The sequence below is a fragment of the Gossypium hirsutum genome, chromosome D02 (genome assembly GCF_007990345.1).
Source record: "Gossypium hirsutum isolate 1008001.06 chromosome D02, Gossypium_hirsutum_v2.1, whole genome shotgun sequence".
Classification (NCBI taxonomy): domain Eukaryota; kingdom Viridiplantae; phylum Streptophyta; class Magnoliopsida; order Malvales; family Malvaceae; genus Gossypium; species Gossypium hirsutum.
In genome coordinates this window covers 25,544,060-25,559,976 of record NC_053438.1, presented here as the reverse complement: position 1 = coordinate 25,559,976, position 15,917 = coordinate 25,544,060, and the positions used below count along the sequence as shown (strand labels likewise).

Sequence of the window (15,917 nt, the reverse complement as noted above, 5' to 3'; positions counted from 1 at the left end):
TTTATATATTTCATATGTCAGTCATACTACTAAGGAATTTGAGTTTATATATACCGTAATATTAATTACTTAATAAATTATTTTTAACTTTTATTATAATTTAAATTTATATATTAAAATATTAATAAATTAAATATAATTTAAATACATATTTACTTTTTTTTTAGAGCGATTGCACTTTTCAATCTGAAAGTTAAACTCGCTTTAAGAAGTGCGGTCCGAAATGGAAAGCCAATGGGCTGAATTATAAATTATAGCCCAACAATGTTAGGCAATCAAGCTCGTCTTCTCTTTCGATGCTCTGCTTCTGTCCACAGTAATGAATCATCGTCATCGCTCGGCCTGTTGCCTCTGCCTATCTAATCATTCTTGCAAAGTTTTCTAGACTATTTTTTAGAATTAGAATTGGACTTAGAGCTTCTCTCTTGGAAAATAATTTCTCTACTTAATATATTACTATTCTTGTAAAATATGGTTCCTTGTCTTCATATTTTGCCTTGCAGTTTATTACTGCAATTCTGATAGGAGCAAAGAAAGAATTACTCCTTACAATCTATCTTGAAATTTCAGAAGCAGCAGCAAGAAGCATCACATAGAGAGGCAGCTGCTGCGAAGAGAATTCAGAATCTTATGCATCAATTTCCATAAATATTTTGACGTTTTCTTTGGCGGTACTTGATCATATCTTCTGTTTCCACCTCCTAAATTTTGGTCTTCATCTAAGTTACTTTCTTCTAGATCTCAATTTATTAATAAAAATTTAGGGGTTTCACCCTGCTCCACACAGTGCAGGTATTCTGATTAGTTTTGATTTTAGATGGCGGATTCGTTAGCAAACCCCTCGGTTGTGGAGGCAAATGGAATTGACGAAGCATCACCGGATTTGTTGAAGAACACGCCGTCTAACATTGCGAGATTGGAGGATGTGATAGAGCATTGTAAGGGTCGTCAGATGTATCTTGCGCAGACAAGGAGTCCTTCAGATGGGGGTGATGTCCGCTGGTACTTTTCCGATGTTCCTTTGGCTGAAAATGGTTAGTTTCTGCTGAATTTCAAAGTCTAGTTTTAGGTTGCAATTTTAGCTTCCATTTGCAGTTAACATTTAAAGTAAGCTACAAATTCTAATGCATTTGAAACATTTAAAGAGATTTTTTGTTCATAGTAAACGCATGTGCATTCAATGAATTGTGGTTGATCACGGGAATCCATGGAGTACCAAGTTAGAAGATAATTGAGGGCCTCCAGTTGAGACGAATTTGCTATGCAGGCTAGGCAAGCTGATGGAGTGGAACGGATGCTTTATATGTTAGCTTTGTGCACAATTTGAAGGGGCAATAAATTTGCATTCTGTTGGTCTTATTGTCTTTCAGTTTCTCTTTGGACTACTTAGGTTTATCAACTTTTTGACAAGGATGGCACTTGGACGCGGTTACCAAGGAAGGAATAGTTCATTCAGGAATTGGAATTTAATTTCTTATCCATTTATAATTCTTATTTAAATAATAGTAACATGAATTCCCAAGAGAGAATCAAGCTTACTAACCGGAAAGAACTAGGCATGTTGGAGAAGTTGGTTGCAACGCCTTCTCTGAACATTGTCTGTTGAGATATCTGTTTGCCTCTGGCTATAATTTTTTGAAGTCACTAGTAGACAAGAAAACATACTAGGTGGAACAGATGTAATAGGTGTTCTTAATAAGGGCATGGGAAAGAGGAGACAAAAGGTTGCGGTTGGCTGCTGGTTGTTAGGATTCATAGTTTAATGTTATGTAGCTTTTCCATGCAAGGAGATAAGACATTTGCTCTTGATTTCCTTCTGAAGTAGGTACTCTTCTTTTTGGGTTATATATACTTATTTTTTTGTGCTTCTGCAGCCATGCTTGGTATTATTTTTCAAAATTAATTAAGAGAAGGTTTATTTTCTGGAGTTGGTGTTATAAATTTATAACATTTATTTAGAACTCTTCTCCACCCTGACCCCCCACCCTGCTGGGTGTAGGATAGCCTTTTTTTTTTATTTCCTTTGAGGAATGGGGAGTTAGATTTAATTTTTGTTGACTTTTTTTTTCTCTTACAGAGTTAGCGGCCTCATTTCCTCGAACTGAGATAGTGGGAAAGAGTGACTATTTTCGTTTTGGGATGAGGGATTCTCTTGCAATAGAGGCATCTTTCTTGCAGGTCCTCTTTTCGAACTATATTTTTTTGGCAGATTAAGCTGCAGTTTTATATTAATCTTGGGGCTAGACCTCTTTTTGACACTTGAACTTTTTATGGAATTTAATAGGGCTATAGCTCCTTATTCACCTAAATGCTAGAGTAGGTTAGTTAGGTTTAATAAGGAATCAGAGAATACTTTCTCATTGTTTATGATATTGGCACTATTAAGTAATAGGATTACACCATTTTTTTTAAGAATTACTTGTCCCATCAACTGGCTTAGGCAATCTAAAAGGATGGGATTTAAAAAATCTGGTAGGATGAAGAATTGGAATGTCAACTTTCAAAATGGAAAAAGGCAACATCTCCACTTTCTTTTCTCCTATCTTCTTGTTCAACAACTAGTCCCAAATGTATAATGATGGCATCATGTTTGTGTCTGGTCCTGCTATTGGTCTTATGTCAACCAGATATAAAAGTAATCTTTATCCTATAATATCCTCCCTTTTCTTTTTCCTGATACATCTAGTGAGTCCCTGAGAAATTGTTATTGTTTTAGAATTGTCTTCTTATTGTATTTTTTGTGAAAGGGACCTTTTATAAATTAGGTTGTGACTATTCTTTGTTCATCTAGTTCTTTGTTTATGATTTGACAGAGAGAAGAAGAGTTGCTGTCTATTTGGTGGAAAGAGTATGCTGAATGCAGTGAAGGTCCAAGAGCATCGAGTAGTTTTGGCAAGAAGTTGGACATGGCAGAGGATTTATCTTCTTCAAAGGGTTCTCAATCAGCCCAACTATATACATTTGAAGAAGAGAGGGTTGGTGTCCCTGTAAAGGGAGGGCTCTATGAGGTATCTTGTTCTTACTCTAGTTTCCTCCTGTCCCAACTACTCAGGTCTTTGTATGTGATACTATTATGCGCCTTGGCGTAGGATCTAGTCACAGGTCTAGTCGAGTGAGAATTCTTGCTTTGACCTATGGTTACTCAAAGAGGCAGATTTGTCCTTGACTAAACCCCCTCCAAAATAACGTTTCTTTTTGATAGAATAATTGTTTATCTCTTTATTTCATATTGGAAGCCTTTTATAGACTTTTAATAACAAAGGACAAAGTCTTAATAGAATTCCTAACTTAGAGTTTACAAAGGAAATAAAAACCTAATATAATAGAGAATATAAGTAAAATTAAAACTCTTAATAAAACCTGATATAATAAAGAAAATAAATAAGACTAAAAATCTTATTGCAATAAAGGCGTCCATATCATTACTCCCCTTCTCGGAGTTGAGCTTGTCCTCAAGCTCAAATTCAGAATAAGCTTCAGAACTTATCCAAAGTCATCTACCTCATTGTCATCTTGCTTGCCTTCAACATCTGGTACTTCTATCCAAAATAACCTTTTACATTTGTGTCCCATGGAATAGGACTCGTCACAATTATAACACAGCCCCTTAGCTATTCTTTCCGCCATTTCTGCTCGTGTCAATCTCTTAATAAATGGTGAAGAAGAACCTATTTTTCCATTGTTCCTTGTTGGTTTCGTTGTTTGCCCCCCTCCCTTTGCAATGCTCTTAGTTGTTGGAATGATTGAATTGCTGCCATTGTTTTGGGAAGTTGGCCAGTTCAAGATGGTTTGAGATGACAATTTGGAAGAGACATTTTGTTTACGTTCCAATTTTGAGCCATATTCATTGGAACTCCAAGGTTTTCCGGTTGTTGTATCTCAATATCAATTCGAATTTCCTCTACCAACCCGGTAGTAAAGAGGTTTACTTGTTGTCGAGATTTAAGATCAACAGTCCTAGCCAATAGTAATTTGAAATTGGCGTTGATATTCCTCTACAGTCCTAGTTTGTCTCAAGTTGGCAAGTTCCCTTGAGGGGTTATTACTCATAGGTGGCACAACCCTTACATGACAACACTCTTTGAAGCGCCCCCAGTCAAGATTTGCCTCCTATTCTTCCATTTGATCAAACCACAATTGTGCCTCTCCTAAGAGATGGAATGAAGCTAAGCCTACTTTCTCTTCTTCGTTAGTCCGTTGATTGCCAAAAAAATTTTCGCATCTTTTCAGCCTCCTTAAAGGATCTCCAACACCGTCATAAATGGGAAATTCCATCTTAGAGTATTGTGGCACCATGCACCCACCTTGTTGCGAGTCTAAATTCCTTTTTCTGCCTTCGCTGCTGCCTTGCTCCTCACTGTTTTCCTCTGTATACCCTTTCACTGTCTTTTGGACCAAAACAGATAACACCGCTATCTGCTCCTCTAATGCTTGTTGCCTTGTAGCCATTTTGTGCCATGAAAGCATCCAGTTTGGCGGCCAAAGTCTCTTCGTCACCCATGACAGAAGGCTCTGATGCCAAGTTGTTATGCGCCTTGGCGTAGGATCTAGTCACAGGTCTAGACGAGTGAGAATTCTTGCTTCGACCTATGGTTACTCAAAGAGGTAGATTTGTCCTTGACTAAACCCCCTCCAAAATAACATTTCTTTTTGATAGAATAATTGTTTATCTCTTTATATCATATTGACCGCTTTTTATAGACTTTTAATAACAAAGGAAAGAGTCCTAATAGAATTACTAACTTAGAGTTTATGAAGGAAATAAAAACCTAATATAATAGAGAAAATAAGTAAAACTAAAACTCTTAATAAAACCTGATATAATAAAGAAAATAAATAAAACTAAAACTCTTATTGCAATAAAAGCATCCATATCAGATATCTTGAGCGGAAGGTCTCATTGTCTTTTATCTAACCAGATGAAGTTCTTTTTCCGTAGCCATCAGTTTTTCTGATAACCAAGTCATCTTTTTATTTCAGAATTTAAACGATTTTTTAATGTTAAGTGGTGCTATCTCACATCTATTAGGTGTTGGGTTTCTTGTGGTCTTATGTTCAAGTTTGGCCCTTGCACAAAATGCCAATTGGTATTGGTTGGATGCCTAACAGGATATTAGATTTGTTCTATTGCACTTGCTTGTGCCCAACTGCATGTGAGGTTCATGACCATCATTGAGGGTTGTCCATGTTTAGTCTCTTGTTGAGCTAGATGTGAGAGTATCAAGTGGTGCTACCTGCTTCTATTAAGGATTGGATCTCTGATGATCAATGCTCCTTTTCCTACAAGCAAATGGTTTAGTTGGGGTTCTTAACACTTGAGAATCTAGGCTTCATTCATTATTCTTTGAAGGCATTTGACTTTATTGCTTGTTTATTGGTTGATTACAATCAAGCTTGGTCTTGTGCTTAGTATTGAACACAATTATGGTAAATTGAAGTTTGGGATTCATATTTCATACTACTTTTCTTGTGTTAATTTGTTGTCATTTTTACGTCTTTGTCCTTATCTCTTCTCTCTTGTTTAGTTTTAAGCCTATTTTTGGTAACAATATCAGTGGATGATGAACCTCCTTATTTTCCTTTTCACGTGTGTCTTTTTTTATTTTTATGGTATTTATTAGGGTGTATGGCCATGCTTGCTTTTTGTGTGTGTTTGTGTGGTTTGTTGAATGAGTACACAGTACAGTTATCAATTCTTGTTACTGTTCAACAGTACATTAACTGTATTTGAAATTAGGTAACTGGATAGCAGGGGCGAAGACAGAGGGGGGGCAGGCAGTGGCCTTGGCTCCCCCAAAAATGGTAGATTTTCCATTTAGTCCCTTAATTTTTTTATGAAATTACATGTTAGTATAATGATAAAATTGCACATCGCCCCCCCCCCCAAAGCAATTTTTTGGCTTCATCCCTGTTGGATAGAGGTGGCAGTGTCATGCATTCATGAATTTGTGTATCGTGTTTTAATCCATTTTATTGCCAGTTTCAAGCTATCTCCATCTTTGATATGTTTCAGCTAATTGCTTTCTTTGATGTATTTCTGTATGTTTTTTCTGCATTTGGCATGTTGTTTGTATCTGATGCTATGCCTTTCAGGTTACCATTCCATATTCTTTTATTATCATTGGCATGATGACAAGAATTTGTCTCATCCTCTGGATCATGTTGTCGCATTATTTATTTTGTTTATGAGCTAGGACATATTCATACAATTGAGAATTTTAAAATAATTTTCTGGTCACTATCAAGCACTAGGTTTTATTTGCTCAAATCAGGTATTGTTTTTTTATAACTGGTATGATGTAAATAGTGCAGGTGGATTTAGTTAAGAGACACTGTTTCCCCGTATACTGGAATGGAGAAACTCGGCGTGTCCTAAGGGGTCACTGGTTTGCTCGAAAAGGGGGCATGGATTGGCTTCCACTCCGTGAAGATGTAGCTGAACAATTAGAGATTGCATATCGCAGCCAGGTTTACTGCAATTTTGATGTTATAAGATCATATTTTCTCCGAATAAATTTTGATTTACTTTGATTGCATTGTCTATTGTATTATAACTCCTAGAACTTTTGCTCAAATGCTGACACCATGTTGCTTCTTAAATCCCTAGAATTTGAGGGCTATGTGATGGTTTTCCAATTATTTCCACCGCAATTCTGTGGTTGTTTTAAATTGTTCATTCTTGATTTCTATCTTTCCTTTGAGTTCAACTTGGGCATAAATATGTATCTGTTTTTTTAACATGTATATTTTTATATGGTTGTAATAGCTGATGAAGGTAGACTTGTTAACAGGTTTGGCATCGAAGAAAATTTCAACCATCGGGACTTTTTGCAGCTAGAGTTGATTTGCAAGGCTCTACCCCAGTATGCTTTTAATTTTCTGGAAAGGGACAATATATTCACTTAAACCGTATTATGTAATGCCTAAATTATCAGGTCTAACAATGAATGCAGGGACTTCATGCACTTTTTACTGGAGAAGATGATACTTGGGAGGCATGGCTCAATGTTGATGCTTCTGGTTTTTCTGGTGTTATTAGTTTCAGTCGAAATGGAATCAAGTTAAGACGTGGTTACTCTGCTTCTCAATCCCCCAAACCAACCCAGGTTTTCTCCTTTTCCCGCTCTTATGCTTTAACGGCACAAAACATTCTATGCTTTAATGATAGATATGCTAATATTCAAATTTCTTGAGTGGGCCTGAACTTGGAACAGTGTTTGACATTTTAACACGTGTTTTTATTTTATTTTATTTTTATTTTATGTAGGATGAATTACGTCAAAGAAAAGAGGAACAGATGGACGATTATTGTTCTCAGGTATGCTTTAGAGCATTTTGCTTCTTGCATAATGTCTGTGTGTTTCACTAACATGATTCTGTAAGGTGTATATTAGTTTTTCGTTAATGCTTTCCGAACTTTGTAAATATAAGGAATTTCATAATATTTCTTAAAAACTATAAATTTGGCTTTGGGGAAAAATTGCTGCATTGAAATATTATTTCAGTTAAAAAAGTCATGGCATCTTACTTTTTGTTGCTTTTTATTACTATATTAGCAATCAACAGCAACACCATGTGGCTAGTCAAGTCTTCTTTACTAACATGACATCCCATATTTAAAGCTGCTCATTAATATTTGCCTGGTTTTCTATGTCTTAATTACTTTACTGAAATAAAATGTTGCTTGTTGCAAATCTTATGGTTCCCAGCTTTTCTTTAAATGAATTTGTTGCTGGTTGTACTATACCAAAGTATGCATTGTTTGGGGATTGACTTGGACTAAAAACTACCACGGATAAACTTGTTCTATCATTTAGCATTTTATTATTGTACTTAGAATTTTGGTTTTGTGTATATTATCCAACTACGCTTTATTTATTTATTTTTGTTTATTGTGGTCTACTTGAAATTTTCCAATTGTTAATGTAATGTACACTTTTTAAGTCGATGGGTAGTTACATGGTTTGATATTAGCAATTGCCTAGAATATAGAGGAATATTTTCTTTTTCACTATATGCTTAATTTTGTGCTGGCAAACCTTTGATGTCATGGATATTTTACATGAAAACATATTGTAGATTTGTTGCTTGTGTACAATTTCAAATTGTTTTTAATTTAATCCTAAACTTCTACCTGTGCATCTTGTTAAGGACTGTAACCTGATTACTTTTCTCTTCCTCTATTCTGGTTTTGGTACAAATAGTGTACATGTGGGGCACATATCAGATCTTGTTCTGTTTAATGAAGTTTAGAATAAGACTGTTTAAATTTGATCTAGGTTCCTGTTCGACACTTGGTCTTTATGGTCCATGGTATTGGTCAGAGGTTGGAGAAATCTAATTTGGTTGATGATGTTGGCAACTTTCGCCATATCACAGCAAGCCTTGCTGAGCGACACCTGACTTCACATCAACGACGCAAACAGAGAGTCCTTTTCATCCCATGTCAGGTAAAATTATTTGTTTGTCTGTAATGATTTTACACTTGGGCTGTTTGGTTGCTTTTCTTATTAAGAAAGTTTTTGTAGTATATGTGGTACAAAAAATATTCTGTACTTGAATGAGGCTTTATATCATTATTTTAATTGTCATTATTATCGCATTCTCTCTCTTATCATTTTTATTATGCTGCTTGCTAGCTGTATTATTGGATGATGATTTGTGTAATTTGAATGGATAGGACTGCTTAGCTTGATTGAATTAGTTGACTATTTAATATAATGTGACAATCTGCTTCCCTTTAAACATTATAGTGTTCCTTTCATACAAATTATAAGGGACCTTGTTTGGCAAAGTCCTATATTGGCATCACTGATGTCAGGGCACATGCCTTGGTGCTCAGGCACAGCGACAAACATAAAAACGCTTCAGAGCCTCCTAGGTGAGGCATCTTCAAACAGGCGAGTGCCTTGTTGCGCCTTGTGCTCCAGTCCAAGGTGTCAAAAAAGCTAGCTTTAATTAATTTTGCAATTTCCTCCTCTTTTTATTATTTATCTTTTCTTTATTTTGAAAGTTAAATACCATATTTTTTTTCTTGATTTCCATTATTATAAACCCAAGCACTGCTTTTATTAGGTTTAAATTTACAATCAAATCCCTTTTTTCTTGGTTCTTCTTTTATTTATTTTCTCCCTCTCCTAAAGCATATTTCTGTTGTTTAAAAACAGGGGAGAAATCATGCTGTTTTTGGTTTTCAAAAATTTCTTGTAATTATTTTCATTACTTTTGTAATCTGTCTCTGTCATGGAAGCTTGTGTCGGCCGCCTTGCATGTTTGAAAACTGAAATTAGACACTTGGAGAAGGCAGAAGCTCAAATTTGTGACACTAGGAGTGGTTTGTATATTAAATGATAAATAGATGAAAAACAAGCCAAGCAAATACAATGGAAGTGGCCCAAATTTTATTGCAAGGACAACAATTCAAGAGATTATGGAAGTGAATTTTGACAAAAAAAGGATTATGGAAGTAAAGGAAATTTAGAGTTATTGTCAATTTTTAATTACATATCAGGTTTTATTTGAGATTTAATAATTTGAATTTATAAAATTATAAATTTATCTTATTAGTTATTATATATTATTATTTGCACATATTTACACCCCTTATTTTACTTGGGCGAGTGCTTTTTTTGCACCTTGGGCCTCAGGCTATATAAGAGGTCTTAGCGCCTGCAGTGCATCTAGCACCCTTGATAACATTGATTGGCATCTTCTGGATTCATATTTATATACAAAAGAGATATGGAAGAATTGTTTGTATAATCATTCCACCTCGGAAACCAAGTATTTATACATGTTTTGGAAGCTAGGAAATAGAAAAAAGATCAAATCCATAGAATCCATCCTTCTTCTAATCAGCCTGTCAATCCTACACTTAACCAAGTATTTCAGTTGGAAATTGAAGCGATTTGATGTTAAGAATGCTTTTTTGCATGAAAACTTGAGCAGGAAATTTATATGCAAATTCCTCCAAGGTATGAAAAGAAGGTGGCTACCCATATTATGTGTAAGCCTGGAAAGGCATTTTGTGGCCTAAGCAATCACCACCGACATGGTTTGGGTTACAAAGCCAAGGGTTAGATTTGTATTTCTTTTATGTCTGCCCATGTTATGTTAGCCATGGGTTACAAAGCCAAGGAGAAACTGGAATGTGGTTTGATTTGTATTTCTTTTATGTCTGCTCGAGGCCTAGTTGTTGATATTCTTGCAAACGGATTAAGTAGCTTGGATTTTGAGAAGTTCACATCCAAGCTGGGAATGGAGAATATCTATTCACCATTTGAGGGGGAGTGTGGGAAAATAGGCTATTAGGAGATATTATAAGACAATAGAAGTAATTTTAGGAGTTAAAGTCTGATATATTCTCTGGTTTCTTTCTTAATATCCTGTATTTCTTAGTTGATTTCTTTCATTTATTAATTCTGTTACTTAGTGAAACACTATGAATGCTATTGCTGAATAAAAAATTATCTGTTTTTACCTTGAACTACAGAAACCAAAATAATGAAATATTAGAAAGATGAATCTGAAAAATGAATTTGTAATGCACTGCTGTTTTAGCGTGTATACATTCATAACCTGATCAATACTTTTTGGCTACAAAATTGTTGTTCTAGTTCACTGTTTCATTACAATTATGAAAAACTTCTCTGGTTTGGAACTTAAATTTTGGTTGGTTGAGTGCATAGACAATACTAAAAAGAGTATCAAAATAGTATAGTGGAATGTTGAGTTTTTCATGTTGAAACATTTGAAGAATTTTTTTATTTGCTTAATGAATTTGGAGAAATGATGATGAAATGCAAATTTGAAGGACCTTTCTGTCAGAGTAATTTGGTTAGGATTGCTTTTGACATTTTCGATTTACTATCATTAATTTTTAGTATGCTTTTGTTTGTTCTGACCAAAGGTTTCATCATTTATGATAGATGAAGGTGAAAGACCATGACTTGTAAATTTTTTATTGGTATTAAAGAGATCTCAAATGCCAACCTACAAGGCGCACATGTGCCACCCCACTTTTATTTTTTTAAATCAAATGCAACAGCCGTAATGATGGGCAATTTAAGAGAAATACTTTGTTTGTCATCCTGGCCGTATTAGCTATTTAGTTTGCACAAAGCATTACTCTCCTTTGAGCATGCTGAACTGCAACCCTTTCTAATGGATTATGTGAAACAGCATTAATTTTTAGTGAAAGGGTGCTTGACTTAGAGTCTGTTCTTACTCCGTTTCTTTTCCTTTGTACTTAAATGAAAGTTTCATTTCTTCCTTTTATTTTATGATGTTCTTTTATGTGGTACCTCACCTGGCTTTTGTGTTTCAGTGGAGAAAAGGCTTGAAGCTCAGTGGGGAAGCTGCAGTTGACAAAATCACCCTAGATGGCGTGCGGGGTTTGCGAGTTATGCTGAGCGCTACTGCTCATGATGTGTTATACTACATGAGTCCTATTTACTGTCAGAGCATTATTGACTCGGTATTGTGTTTGCTATTATACATTTTATTCTTTCTTTCATTTTTAAGTCTGCATGATTATTCAAGAAGGCTTCTCTTTTAGTTTGTGCTTTGGATATCATCGCATATAGCTCTAAATAATGGATGAATTTTAGAAGAAGTTTTCAAACAATTTCAGCAATTTGAGATTCAACTCATTTTCAAAAATACTTTAGCTCAAGTAATAAACTATATCATTTTGGCTTTGCCATGATTAAATTAGCTCTTCCACCCTTGAAGGGCTTTCCCCTTAGATATCTAGTCTTGCATCTTTAATTATCTTGCTCCTGAACTACTAAAAAGGAATTTCAGTTTTTCATATACATGTTTCTTGAAAACAAGGGATTTGCTTTAATCTAAACAACTATTGGAAAAAGATTTTTAGCTGCATCCCCCTTTCTAAACATGATATATATTGACGTCTAAACATGATAGCTTAGCAAATTGGTTTGGTTATAAGTTAAATGATAACGACTTAGTTGAGTAAATTACATAAAGATTTAATAAAATAGTAAAATAACATAAGAATGAGTTACTTGTTGTTTCCCTTCATATGTATTAGGGTTTTTGCCACATTGAATACACTTCAAAAGAAAAGACTACCAATTCCCTTGCACAGGAAAAAAATTGTACCTTAACGAGAAACTACTTTTTAATTACCTCTCTTTTGTTCTTTTTTCCTCCATGTTTTCATCCATGTTAGTGGGTGAGTTAGGAATTCAAGTCTTACAAGGGAAAAGGTACCACATTTTGCCCTCATGTAAAGAAAGAGAAATTATAAGGGAAAAAGAGTGTTGAGAAAGAGAAATTTTCGGAGAAAAAATAATTTATTGTTTTCCATACTTTCTGTTAATTACAATAGCCTCTATTTATACATGATAGAATCCTAAAACAGAAAACTATAACAAAGCATGATTTTAGGCCCTAATAATGAGCATTATTACAGAATGCAATAATTACTCCTAAATTATCTCTACCAACCACTAGTTAAGAAATTATTACTAAAAGTCTTCACTAAATCTTAATCAATATAGTTACTCCAAAAATATTCTACCAAATACCAATACACATCCTTTGAGAGCATATAGTGACTTGTGGAGCTTGCAAACCTTGCCAATATTCCCTTGGGTTTCTAATCCTAAGGGAATTTTCGCTTAGACTTCCTCCTATGTTTTCATTTAAGAAGGCATTTTTAACATCTACTTGGTGAAGAGACAAGTTTAAATTTGCCACCAAAGGCAATGGTACTTTGCCAAATTTAGCTTGGCTACTCGAATAAAAGTCTCATCCCATGGGATGAGTTAACTTCTTTGCAATGTGAGATGAGATTTGTCCATGTTAATGCTACCTTCAGCATTGTGTTTGATTGAGAAGATCAATTTCCAACCAATAAGAATTTTTTCCTTTAGGCAAGTCAATGATTTATGATGTGTTCTTTCCTAGAGCTCGGATTCCTTCCAAAAAAACATTTTTTCCACTTAGGTTGCAAAAGGGTTTTCTGAATGTTGTTTGGAATCTACTCATTGGTTAGAGCAAAGACAAATGCTCTAAAACTAAGGGACAACTTTCTATAAGAGCAAATTATGAATAGGATGTTGAGTACAAGACTTTAAACCTTTTCATAAGGCTATAAGTTGATGAAGATCTTTTACCATTACAGAAGGATTTGGTTTAGTAAGAGTTTACTTGTTTGAGTTTCCATATTCTCTAGAGTTGGTTAAGATCCTTGGATTGCTATGGTGTTAAATGTCCTAAGTTCTATGGACATTTTTGTCTTTGAGAATAGATTATTAGCTCTTACTTCACTTGTGTGGATTTTGGGCTAGAGGGATTAGATTGGTCACCCATAAGGTTTGATGTATCAAGCTCAAGGTGAGATGATTCATACTCGAGGATATAAGGTTTAGGCTTTGGTCGTTTGAAGGCTTGGGCTTGTGTTTTGGTGATAGACTCATGTAGGTTGATAAATCTTAATTATGCCGTCCCAAAACTAATATTCCCTTGTGAATAGGATTCTTCCCTTGAATATTAGTTTTTGCATAATATGGCTGATTTTTAAAGAATGACATCCATGGAGTTGTAGAATTTTCTTTTTCTTTTTTGGGAATAACACTTCTAGCCTTTTTGATTTAGAGAATATCCTAGAATAAGAATTTGATGGATTTCTAAGCCAACTTGCTTTGTTGTTGTTGGTTGATGTGAACAAATGTTGTGCATGCAAAGACTTTGATAGGAAAGGTGGAGATAATTTGAGTGTGTGGATACGAAGCCAGGAGTTCTTGACATGGTGTTTTGAACTTTAATACTCGAGAAGGCATTTTGTTTATCAAGTTGCTTTAAGTACAACTTCCCCCCCAAAAGTGCTATGGCACATGCGTTGAGAGCATTATGATCTGGCAACCTCAAAATTTGTTGATTTTTCCTTTTGACAACTACGTGTCTTGTTTAGTGTCTACACGAGCTTTGATGTTATTCCTTGCTCAATGGGATAAGCTCCAAGGATTGAGTTAAAAGTATTTCCTCCTGTTATCTATCTTGAACTCTTATAGTTTGGCTTGAAATTTGGGTTTGAAATATTGTTGAAAAATTGAAAAATATGACTCATGATTTATAAATGACACAAACCATGTGGAGTTGGAAATATTGTTGATTAGAGATGTTGGCCCCAAATATCTCTGTGAATTATTAACAAGGGATGAATGGATGGTATGGTTGATTTTGATAGGTATCTCATACATGTTCGGATAATTGATAAACCTCACATTAATTTTTTTTTGAGTTTTTGTTGAATGAGGGAAAAGGTTTTCTAGATATTTGGAATTCGAATGACCTAATCAATAGTGCCACAACATGATTGCACATATTCACTGGTAGTAAATAATGAAGGCACATATTGAGTTTTGAGATTTACGATATGTCAATTTCGAGAAGGTATAAGCCTACACACGTATCCTAGCATAGTCAATTGTCTTCCTCAAGTCCAAGACTTGAAATTGACACATGCTTGGAAGAAATTTAGCAACATAATTGGTGTCTCTAGTAATCTAGCTTATAGATAGCATATTCCAATCAAGGTTGGACACAAATAACTGATCAAATGGTATATCCTTGGAGATAATAACTGAAGTTGTTCTAATCAACTTAAAAGATGAAATTTAGTTTTCTCTATTGCCTGCAATGGTTGATTTAGGAGGTTTTGTTTATGCATTCTTCTTTTGGATGGTTTAGAACTTGCTTTGATACCATGTTGAGAAAGAAGTTTTGGAAGAAAATGAGTTTGTTGAGAGAAAAATCTTTATTCTTTTCCTTACTTTTTGTTAGTTTTAGTAGCCTATATTTACGCATGCTAAAATCCTAGAATAGGAAACTATCACAAAGCATGATATTAGGCACTAATAATGAACATTATTACAAATTGCAATAGTTACTCCTAAATCATCTCTACCAACTAGTAGTCAATAAATTATTATTAAAACATCTTTGCCGAACCTCAATCAACATAATTACTATTTACTCCATTGATTTCTACTAAACACTAGTCAACATCCGTTGATTTCCACACTTCAATATGAATTTCAATTTCGTATTTTAAGTGGTTTTTATTTGTAAATAATGCCAAGGAATGTAGTTCAACTGCATAAATCTATTTTCTTGATGATGCTTTGGGAGTTGGCATTGAATGAATTTTTTGTGGTGGTGAGTGATGTTAGTATGAAGGTAATGATCTGGTTATATTTGTTGCATTTATAGTGGTAGTTGATGATTATCTAACACCATTGAGGGCTTTGATATCAAAGGTAGTTTTGATGTAATGAAAACTTTTGGATGAACTTGTATGGTTTTCAAGTGGGGAGCTAAAAACACAATTGTCTATAGTTAGCTGCAGCATTTTCAAGTTAGATGGCTTAGTTATGTGAGTCACCGTGGATTGTGCTATATGGCTCTATTCTAGGTCATCAATGATCTCATTTCCTTCATAATTCTCTATCTATTTGGATTTGCATATCTCAAATGAATCATCTTCTATTAATGTGTAGGTGGTAATAGTTTTTGCAATATAATAAAAATAATATCCAAATTAATAGTGGTTATGAGAAAATTCTTGTGATTTGATGTTCTTGTGTCTCAAAATAGTTCAAGGCTTCTTGGATGAGAAAAAGTGCAAAGATTGTTGGTTGGTCATCTTGGATGTGGGAAAAGGAATAGATTATAAAAGTTCCTCTTTTAGCATATAATCAATGATCTATGAAGAGAAGTGGAGGAGGCTTTATGCATCAAAATGTAAGAAGTCTACTTTACATTTTCAGGAAATTATTTGGTTTAGTATTCATATATGAGGAACAAAGGGAGCTGGTATAGGTTCAGGCTAACAATAAATATTAATTATAGGATATACATTTTAGCGCAAATTATTTATGTGCAGG

The 15,917-nt window shown here is 34.5% G+C and overlaps 1 protein-coding gene across 26 annotated transcripts in view; it reads left to right on the top strand.

Annotated features, from left to right (window-relative positions):
- Window positions 1-237: 237 nt before the first annotated feature.
- Window positions 238-15,917, top strand: part of LOC107908069 (phospholipase SGR2) — a 29,684-nt gene continuing 14,004 nt past the window's right edge. For 12 of the 26 annotated variants that reach the window (XR_005910371.1, XR_005910370.1, XR_005910369.1 and 9 more), the window contains exons 1-10: window positions 292-671; window positions 818-1,034; window positions 2,078-2,178; window positions 2,814-3,008; window positions 6,313-6,468; window positions 6,792-6,863; window positions 6,954-7,106; window positions 7,268-7,318; window positions 8,280-8,450; window positions 11,327-11,476. Coding sequence is in view for 23 of the 26 variants with exons in the window: in XM_041088713.1 (XP_040944647.1) it covers window positions 818-1,034; window positions 2,078-2,178; window positions 2,814-3,008; window positions 6,313-6,468; window positions 6,792-6,863; window positions 6,954-7,106; window positions 7,268-7,318; window positions 8,280-8,450; window positions 11,327-11,476 (1,266 nt within the window). In the remaining 3 variants the exon portion in view is untranslated. Of the gene's footprint in view, window positions 672-787; window positions 1,035-1,162; window positions 1,826-2,077; window positions 2,179-2,813; window positions 3,009-6,312; window positions 6,469-6,791; window positions 6,864-6,953; window positions 7,107-7,267; window positions 7,319-8,279; window positions 8,451-11,326; window positions 11,477-15,917 lie in introns of those variants that run through there. The other 14 variants (XM_041088710.1, XM_041088702.1, XM_041088719.1 and 11 more) reach the window with 12 other exon arrangements.